A 9,964-nucleotide genomic window follows, 5' to 3' on the forward strand; every position below is an offset into this window, starting at 1 on the left:
GCTCAGGCGCCGTCCTCTCACAGGTGCTGTGGTGATGGAGAAACCCAACATACGGTGGAATGATGTGGCCGGGCTGGAGGGGGCCAAAGAGGCCCTCAAAGAAGCCGTCATTTTACCAATTAAATTCCCACACTTGTTCACAGGTGAGCGCAGAGCTGCCAGGCCAGGCACGAAAGAATTGCGCTTCTAGCCGGGCACCGGGGGCTCACACCTGTAATCCTAGTTCCTCAAGAGGCTGAGATCTGAGGATCGCAGTCAAAGCCAGCCCAGGCAGGAAAGTCCATGAGACTCTTATCTCCAGTAAACCACTAGAAAACTGGAAGTGGCACTGTGGCTTAAGTGGTAGAGCGCTAGCCTTGAGCTGAAGAGCCGAGGGACAGCGCCAAACCCAGAGTTCAAGCCCCACGACCCACCAATTAAAAGGGGGTGCTTCTGAGGAGCCGGCCTGGAGCTTCCCTCCCAAAGTGCCCCAGCATAGATGGCCCCGCGGCCTGTGCTTACTGGCCAGGCCAGGCCTGCCCATGCTGTACCGGGAGAGGGCCAGGGCCTACCACCACCACCAGCGGCTCCTAGGACTCAGGCCTTACACGCACGCTAGGCGAGCGCTCTGCCATGCACACAGTATGTCCCCAGCCTTCACTCCTTGGCTTGTGGTTGGCACCAGAAACACTTTTGAGTAAGGGTAAGGAGCTGGGGTATAGGAGTGGGGAGGTAAAGTCAGGATCCAGTGCCAGCTGGTGTCAGTTGGCAAGGAGTAAGCTCAGGGCAGGTATTTAGTTCCCAGCACTCCTCTACTCCTGTAGAATGTGCTCTTCCCTACTGAGCTGGCGGTGACTAAACCCTCCCGCGTCTGTCTGTCTGCCCCCATCCGCCATCCAGAAGCGCCTCCCTCACGCTGTGCTCTGTTGCAGGCAAGCGGACTCCTTGGCGAGGGATACTTCTCTTTGGACCCCCTGGCACGGGGAAATCCTACCTGGCCAAAGCTGTGGCAACAGAGGCCAACAACTCCACCTTCTTCTCTGTGTCCTCCTCAGACCTGATGTCTAAGTGGCTGGGGGAGAGTGAGAAGTAAGTCCGCCAGGCCCCGCCCGGCTTGCCCTACCCCCTGGAGTCCCCCTCCTTCTGAGGAGCTGCTGAGCAGCCAGTTGCCAGGAGGGTGACATCTTGCTCATCTTGCTAGCTTATTAGTGGGGACACTGACCTGACATGAGGATGAATCTGGAAAGGAATTGGGGAGTTTTCTTTTTTTGGGTCCGGTCATGGGGCCTGAACTCTGGGTCTGGGTGCTGTCCCTCAGCTCTTCAGCTCAAGGCCAGCGCTCTACCACTTGAGTCACAGCGCCACTTCTGGCTTTTTTTTTTTTCTGTGGTGCTGAGGAACCGAACCCAGGGCCTCATGAATGCAAGGCAAGCGCTCTACCACTGAGCCACCTTCCCAGCCCAATTTGGGAGTTTTCAAGAAAGGGAGGGAGCCAGGCATCGGTGGCTCACAGCAGTTTTCCTGTTTTCCTACCTGCTCAGGAGGCTGAACTGAGGTCCATGGTTTGAAGCTAGCCTGGGCAGGAAAGTCTGAGACTTATCTGCAATTAACAATTCAAAAAGCCAGAAGTAATTCAATGGTAGAGTGCTAGCTTTGAGCACAAAAGCTCAGTGACGGCACCCAGGCCTGGAGTTCAAGCCCCAGGAGTGGCACAAAAAAAAAAAAAGGAAATCAAGGTGTAATAGTGCACCTCTAGACTAGGAAGGCTGAGATGGAATCTGAGCCCTTCTGAGCTGTATAATGGAACCTTGTCTCTTAAAACAGCAGACAAGCCAGGCGCTGGTGGCTCACGCCTGTAATCCTAGCTACTCAGGAGGCTGAGATCTGAGAATCACAGTTCAAAGCCAACCTGGGCAGGAAAGTCCATGAGACTCTTATCTCCAATAAATCACTAGAAGACAGGAAGTGGGGCTGTGGCTCAAGTGGTAGAGCGCTTGCCTTGAGCTGAAGAACTGAGGGACAGCGCCCAGGCCCAGAGTTCAGGCCCCACGACCGACCAAAAAAAACCCAGTAGACAGGGAACAATGGGAACTGACCACACTGGCAGAGCAGGCGCATCCCACAGGGGTGCTGCTTTCTACTCTAGCTTCTCCCCCACACTGGCTCCTGTTCTGCAGATGATGAAGCTGAGGCTCAGAGGAGAGAAATGGCTTCCCCCTAAGCCCAGAGCTAGCTAGTGAGTGGGGTGCCCAGGATTTAGGCTGATGCTGAAGCAGGCTCTTCCTCTAACACTGCATTGCTGCCAGAGGACTTGTCGCTGCCCCTCCACACACACGCACACACACACTTTCCAGCCTCCCTAGGTGAAGACACGCACGCGCACACACACACACACACACACAAACACGCTTTTCAGCCTCCCTAGGTGAAGACACACACACACACACACAAATGCTTTTCAGCCTCCCTAGGTGAAGAGGAGTGGTGGTGGCCGGGACCCTGGGTGGGCACTCAGGAGCACCTGGTCCTGACCCTTTGGCACTTCGCAGGCTAGTCAAGAACCTGTTCGAGCTGGCCAGGCAGCACAAGCCATCCATCATCTTCATCGATGAAGTGGATTCCCTGTGCGGCTCCCGAAATGAAAATGAGAGCGAGGCCGCCCGAAGGATCAAAACAGAGTTCCTGGTCCAGATGCAGGGTGCGTGCCAGTGGCAGCTGCCCCCTGCTTTCCTCCCCCCAAAGCCAGCCCAGGCCAGCTGTCCTGAGCCACTGTCGCCTGGCGAGAGAAGCAGCCACTCTCAGCACCACCTCCTTGGTCTTTCATGGGCTTTAAGCAGATTTCGAGGCCCTTTCCAAGGCCCTGCCCCTCCCCGGCAGACAGCACTGTAGGTCTCTTCGCTCCCACAAAGCCAGACCAGGCCCTGGTTTACTCGGGCCCCTACCAGCGGTGGCCTGGGACGGGTTCATTGATGCAGGTCTGTGCCGCTGGTTGTCTGGCTTGCTGGAGTCCTCAGTGAGCTCCCCGCTTCCTCTCTGCACAGGGGTGGGGAACAACAACGACGGGACTCTGGTCCTTGGTGCCACAAACATCCCCTGGGTGTTGGATTCGGCTATTCGAAGGAGGTGAGTCTTCCCCTGGCCACGATGAGCCTGTGACCGCCCCCGGGGACAGCCTGGCCCCGTGGCTGGCTCTTCCTGGGTCTGTGACCGCCCCCGGGGACAGCCTGGCCCCGTGGCTGGCTCTTCCTGGGTCTGTGACCGCCCCCGGGGACAGCCTGGTCCCGTGGCTGGCTCTTCGTGGGTCTGCAGGTCCAGCAGAGCCTGCGCCAAGCTGCTCATTTCCTGCTGTGTACATGGCTCTCTAGGTTTGAAAAGCGCATTTACATCCCTTTGCCAGAGGAAGCTGCGCGTGCACAGATGTTTCGACTGCATCTGGGGAGCACGCCCCACAACCTCACCGACGCCAACATCCACGAGCTGGCCCAGAAGACAGAAGGCTACTCCGGGGCAGACATCAGCATCATCGTGCGGGACTCCCTCATGCAGCCTGTCAGGAAAGTGCAGTCAGCAACACATTTCAAGAAGGTGAGAGCCAGGCGCCAGTTGCTCACACCTATAATCCTAGCTCCTCAAGAGGAGGAGCTCTGAGGACCCCAGCTGGAAGCCAAACAGGGCAGGGAAGTCTTTGAGGCTCTTATGTACAATTAATTACCAGAAAAAACCAGAGCGAAGCGGTGGCTGTGGTGGTAGAGTTCTAGCCTTTAGCAGAAAAGCTGAGGGACACGGTTCAGACCCCAGGAGAGAGACACACACACACACACACACCCGCCAGCGATTGCACACAGTTGCTACACGATTGCACACAGTTGCTAGGATGGGAGTCAGACCCCAGGACACACACACAAGCAGCCAGCGACACACATACACACAGCCAGCGATTGCACACAGTTGCTAGGATGGGAGTCAGACCCCAGGACACACACACACACACACACACACACAAGCAGCCAGCGATTGCACACAGTTGCTAGGATGGGAGTCTGCTTTCTCTGCCACCTCCCTGGCTGCTTAAACATCTCTAGAGAGCAGGAGCAGGGATGTGTGCACCATGGCTTCAGGGCTGGGCGGCCCCTGCCCTGCTTCCCTCCGGCCTCTGCTTGGCCTTCTCCACCTGAGACAGACAGGAGGGTGGGCGGCAGCGCACAGCAGGTGCCGGGCAGGGAGCGCCAGCGCTTGCCTGCCAGACGCTCACGCCAAAGTGCCATCAGGACTTGTCCACTTGCTCTGTCGTCTGCTGTGGGCCCTGCTCTGGCCCTGTCCTGGGGGCTGGGAAGACAGTGACCCTTGGGGGTTGGGGGAAGGGAACTAGAACAGGTTATGGGAGACCAGAAGTTCACGAAGCGCGGGGATGGGAGGCTGCATTGTTGACAAGCAGGACACACGGAGAACTTGGGAGCTGGCACACATTTTGCCAGTGTGGAATTGAGCGGGAAGGGCATTTTTGCTGCAACTGTACTTGTAGTGAGACTTAGAGGCCCTAGTGAAGGGAGGCATCTGGGGCAGAAACTGGAGGCCGGCCGAAGGCGCGTGTCGGCAAGCCTCTGAGGTCAGCCATTCAGCCACTCTGACCTCTCGGCAGTTAGGTCACCTTTGTGGACCTAAGAACTCCATCATGACCCGCCCTCGCAGCCATCTTTAAACGCCACCCCCTAGCACCTAGCACCGGGCGCCTGCCAGCCTGTCCCACGCCTTACTTTCAGGTCTCTGGCCCTTCCCGAACCAACCCTAGCATTATGATTGACGACCTCCTGACCCCGTGCTCCCCCGGAGACCCCGGGGCCATAGAGATGACCTGGATGGATGTCCCTGGCGACAAGCTCCTAGAGCCTGTGGTCTGCATGGTAAGTGAGCACCTGGGAGCGGAGCACGCACAACTCAGGACCCGGGGCCTGGGGTCCAGGAGTAAAACTTGATTGCTGGAGCAGAGCTACAGCTAGCGCACACAGTGTGCGCACAGTGCGCGCATGCGCACGGCAGGCTGTCCTGGGCTACTGTTGTTGACAGTACTGAGTCCTGAACTTGGGGCTCATTCTGGCGAGGCAGGCACACTAACATTTGAGCCATGTCTCCAGCCCCGTCCCGGGCTTCCATGCCCACCAAGGTAGAGCAGCCTTTGTGGCTGTGGGTAGCTGAGGCCCCTGCCAGGACCCTGGGGCTCGGGACAGGCACCGCAGTGGCACTTGGTGTTCTTCGGGAGGAGGAGGAGGAGGTCTTTCCGGTGGCTTGGCTGTTTGATGTGGAAGGAACTGGTAAGGAAGTGTCGGTGGCCTTTGGTTGGAGGCGGCCTGACGGCCGTGGCCCCTCGCGGCGCAGAGCGCCCGGGCCTCTCCCAGTCTTCCCCGATGCCGCGCCTGTGCTGCCGTGGCACTGTGAAATGGGCTGAAGTCCCTGCCGCCGCAGCAGTGTGGGCGGCGAGGCTGCCGGACGCGGCTCTCAGTGGCTGCTCTTGTCTTTGCAGTCAGACATGCTCCGGTCTTTGGCCACTACCAGGCCCACGGTGAACGCGGACGACCTCCTGAAAGTGAAGAAATTCTCAGAGGACTTTGGACAGGAGAGTTAAATGTGAAGGTGGAAAGTCGGGGCAGATCCCCGGGACCGGCGGGGCTCCTGGGCTGGTCGTGAGGTCGCTGTGGTGTCTCCAGCGCTGTGTGGCCGCCGGTGCAAGAGCAGGAAGGGAGGAGGGGAGGAGGGGAGGGCTCCGAGACCCAGGGCTCCGCCTCCCACTGCGGACGGACGCGGCTCTCCTTGTCTCCCGCTCACAACTCCCCGCCCCGCCCCGCCCCACCCATCTGTGGGTTTAGGGTTTTTTTGTGTTGGTTTTTTTTTTTTAACCTTTTTTGTTCTAAATTAATGCTGCTTTGATTTCTGTCTCATTTATAAATAAAGATGAAATCACCCAGACGAATCAAGCTGTGGGAGCCAGGACACCCCACCCCCCACCCCAAAATGGCTCCTTGACAAGACTGATTCTAGGTGAGAACAGAGCCACCAGCCCTTCTAGGCGTGCACAGGCACCCGGGCTTCCAGATGGTTTCTGTGAGCACAGCCCTGCCTTTTCTTCTGCCCAGCCTCTCCCCCGGTCCTTGTCCCGGACCTGGTCTAATAAATCCTTCTCCCTTCTCGAGCCTCGGGACTGATCTCATCCTTGCCCGGCCTCAGGCTTCTGAAGGCCATTCTTGCTTCCAGTAAGCAGCTCCCCTGCTCGGTGGCTCTCAGCAGGGTAGGAAGGTGAGAACTCACCCCACACAGCTCTCAAGCCTGCTCCTCAGAAGCTTGCCGGGGGCATGGAAGGGTCTTACCTGACAGTGCTGTCCAGCATTGGGAAGGACTGCAATCTGCCAGGCCTGCAGGTCTCACAGTGCCCTGTACCTGTTATCATAAAGTCTGATTTCTAGCTTTAGAACCTGAGCCTGCATCCCTGGAGAGAGTCAATGAGGTGTTACTGAGCAGAGGCTGCTGGACTCAGAACAGGCAGGCCCCCTCTCCACGGCTGCCTGTCGTGTGCTGTGGCGTGCACACAAAGCCTGGCAGAGGAGCCAGAGTTTGCAGCCTGCTCAGGGGATTAGCCTTGTGTAGAAATGGGTATCGGGGTGCTGGAACTGCACTCTAAGCCACACACAACGCATCCTGTGTTCAAGTCCACAGTCAAGTTGCTCTCTCACTAGCTCCTCCCCCCTGGGCTGGCAGGAGCAGCTGCTGAGCCAACTGTCACCCACAGCTCAAGGCTGGGCTCCACAGCGATGGTCCAGTGCGCTGGTGCACTGACTACCTGCCACTGTCTCCCACCTTACCTGGAACATCTGTAGACCTGACCTCCAGGACTCTTCCACAGCACTGTGACTGGGACAACTCTTGCTTAGTTACACATCCCCAGCACAAATTTCTAAATTCTGACTAAACCCCAGAACATGGCATTTACAGAGCTTCCACTCAGCGAGTCGGGCGTCCTCTACATTTTACTTGGTGACCTTGAAGCAGGAGGGTCTTCGCTCCTGTTTTCATCTGCTTCCTCAGTTCTACTGCTTCAAACGTTGATCAGCTGCAGGAGGAAACTGGCTTTAGAGCCATTATTGCTCAACTGCACGGTTTTAGATATGTTTACAGAAACCTGGCTTTCCATGTTTCCACGATCAGTGGTTAGCACCACTCATGCTCAACTCGCCTGGGATTAAAGCAGCAGCCTCAAGCAGCGCAGGGCCACAGCAGCAACTAGTCCTGATAAGAGCACAGGAATTTCTTCTCAAAACTATTTTCTCAAGGTCACTTCTCTACAGGAGATTTTGGTCTCAAGTCTGCCTATCCTGTTTCCAAAACTCCATTAGTTGAAGGTACTGATTTGTGCATGTGGCTTCCGTCTAGCACCTACCTTGAGTGGGAGAGATTTTCTTAGTTGGAAATATAAGGATTTGTTGCTACCGAGCAACATTGGAAAGGATGACCTTAAGACTGAAGAAGCTGCTCTTCCAGAAAGACCAGTTTTTCAGTGCTTTCGAGAAAATTCCCTAATGGTTGTCTCTGACCTCAGAGCAGAGCTCGGTCATGAGTCCACATCTGACTACCTACAACCTGTTCAGCATGAATCTCCCAGAGAAAGCCATGAGGAAAAGGGGGTTTGCCTGGTGTTTAAACCACATATTCCTGACCAGCCTTGGTGGGGACCTACATCTGTAATTCTAACACCCAGCTGAGGCAGAACCTTGAATTCAAGGCCAGCCCGGGTTAGGCAAGACCCTCTTAAAAAAACAAACACATTCACAAAACAATTTACTGGGCTTTCTGCCACTTGAGCACTTTTGAGAGGATTTTGCCTTACAAGGATACTTGCTTCCGGGGCTGGGAATGTACACTAGTAGTAGAGTACTTCCCTAGCATGCATGAAGCCCTGGGTTTTATTCCTCAGTACCACATAAACAGAAAAAGCTGAAGTGGCGCTGTGGCTCAAGCGGTAGAGTGCTGGGGAAAGAAGCTCAGACACAGCGCCCAGGCCCTGAGTTTAAGCCCCAGGACTGGCAAAAATAAAAAGGGCCGGGCGCTGGTGGCTCACGCCTGTAATCCTAGCTACTCAGGAGGCTGAGATCTGAGGATTGCGGTTCAAAGCCAGCCCGGACAGGAAAGACCGTGAGACTCCTATCTCCAATAAACCACCAGAAAACCGGAAGTGGCGCTGTAGCTCAAGTGGTAGAGCGCTCGCCTTGAGCTGGAGAGCTGAGGGACAGCACCCAGGCCCAGAGTTCAAGCCCCACGACCGACAAAAAATAAATAAATAAATAAATATTCTATGGTTCCCTCACCTCTGCTAGCTTCTTAGAGACAAGCACTGGTGAGCATCATGATTTCTCTTCAAAACAAGTGCTATGACCAGCAAGCACCAGTTCTGCTATTTCTATCCTAATGGAGGGAGAAAGGGGCTCTGCCTCCTGGCAGTCACCACTCTGTCCTCAGCTCCCTCCATGGCCTCCACCCAAAGCATGAGCCGAGATGCCCAGCACAAAATCTCCCTCCATCTTCCCGTCACACTGTATGTGAAGCTGTCCAAGTGTGTGGGTATTTACATTCGTACAGTTACTAACCACATCCTTGAACTGGGACCACTGTTCCATGTTTTATTTCCACAACTGACATCAAGCAAACCCAGGATCCTGTGGGTCACACACAGCCCTCTGTGAAAAGAACTCAGGGAAGTGGTCCAGTAGCCTTACCTGCCTTTCTAGACACAGCTTTCAGGTAGTTGGGGTCTACATTATTATCACATCTTGGCTTTGGGTAGATGATATAAGTCTTACGAAATTGTTTCTACTAAGAATTACTATTAACTTCTCTCCATATGACAGAGTCCACTCCTTCAAGGGGTTGTTCATTTCTTAAGTTAGTATTATTTCATCCAAAGCTGATTTCCAGGCAAACCTTGCTACCAATTCCCTCCAATTCCTCTCCGCACCTATGTGCAGTCCTCTGTTTGCTGTCAGATTGGAGCCAACTCCGAGGTGAAGCCGCGTGAGAGGGTAGAGCTCACGCTGACACGTCTGCGTCACCTTCCCGGATCCTCGGCTCACCACACACACTTCAGTCATTCACCTCCATCCAGCAGACATTTGTAAAGGTCCTGCTGTCCATTTTGTCAATGAACAGGCAACCCTGCAAGTGGTCCATCTCATGCTGGATGATTCGGGCTGTCCACCCACTTGCAGACCACACCACCTGCTCTCCTCTGGGATCCAGTCCTGCAAAGGAAGTGACAGGCTGGCTGAGGCCAGGACCTGCATCAGGCTCCTCCTGTCCCTGTGCCCTGCCCTAGCCACAAGGGACACCAGAGGGCACATGTGGGCAGCAGTCCCTGAACCTCCCAGGAGAGAAGCCTCCCCAGTGCCCAGCACCGCGAATTCAGAGCGGCTCCCAACTCCGCTAATCCGAATACTGGAATCAGCACCGGGCCAGATAGGGCGTTCTTTTGCTACGGTGCTTCCTTTCTGAACCCTGCTCTAACTCCCCAAGCGTTGCTTCCTAGCAGAGCTACTTCACCACCGACCTTCCGACCCTCTCGGACCAAAAGGCTTTCAAAACCAAACCAAAATCAGTCCCTGGCTCATACCTGCAATCCTAGCTATATTCGGTAGGCGAGCCCTGAGGAACCTTGTTTGAAACAAAGTCCGAGAATTTGACCCCCAATTAGTCAACTAAAAACGCCTGCACTGGCCCGCCAGCTATAAGCAAAAAAGCCCAGCAAGAGCTGCCTTGCTAGGAGGGGAGGGGAGAGAAGGAGGGGTGAGAGGGGAAGAGAGAGGGAGGGCTGCAGCCCCCCCCCCCCACACACACGAAACATGGGATGGCTCAGCAACACACAGTCACCCTACACTACCCTACACCGAACCCACCCTGGGCAAAGCTGGCTCCCACGTGGGAGCAGGGCCGCCCCATCGGGAGCCTC

General features: G+C 55.6%; 1 protein-coding gene across 1 annotated transcript in view; it reads left to right on the forward strand.

Annotated features, from left to right (window-relative positions):
• Window positions 1-5,764, forward strand: part of Vps4a (vacuolar protein sorting 4 homolog A (S. cerevisiae)) — a 9,154-nt gene extending 3,390 nt beyond the window's left edge. Inside the window, 7 exon segments of the mRNA XM_013012671.1 lie at window positions 7-143; window positions 912-1,068; window positions 2,529-2,677; window positions 3,021-3,102; window positions 3,345-3,564; window positions 4,740-4,880; window positions 5,498-5,764. Coding sequence (XP_012868125.1) covers window positions 7-143; window positions 912-1,068; window positions 2,529-2,677; window positions 3,021-3,102; window positions 3,345-3,564; window positions 4,740-4,880; window positions 5,498-5,599 — 988 coding nt within the window. The 3' untranslated portion in view covers window positions 5,600-5,764.
• The last annotated feature ends 4,200 nt before the right edge of the window (window positions 5,765-9,964 follow it).

The sequence above is a fragment of the Dipodomys ordii genome, unplaced genomic scaffold, assembly GCF_000151885.1.
Source record: "Dipodomys ordii isolate 6190 unplaced genomic scaffold, Dord_2.0 Scaffold18, whole genome shotgun sequence".
In the NCBI taxonomy this organism is placed as follows: domain Eukaryota; kingdom Metazoa; phylum Chordata; class Mammalia; order Rodentia; family Heteromyidae; genus Dipodomys; species Dipodomys ordii.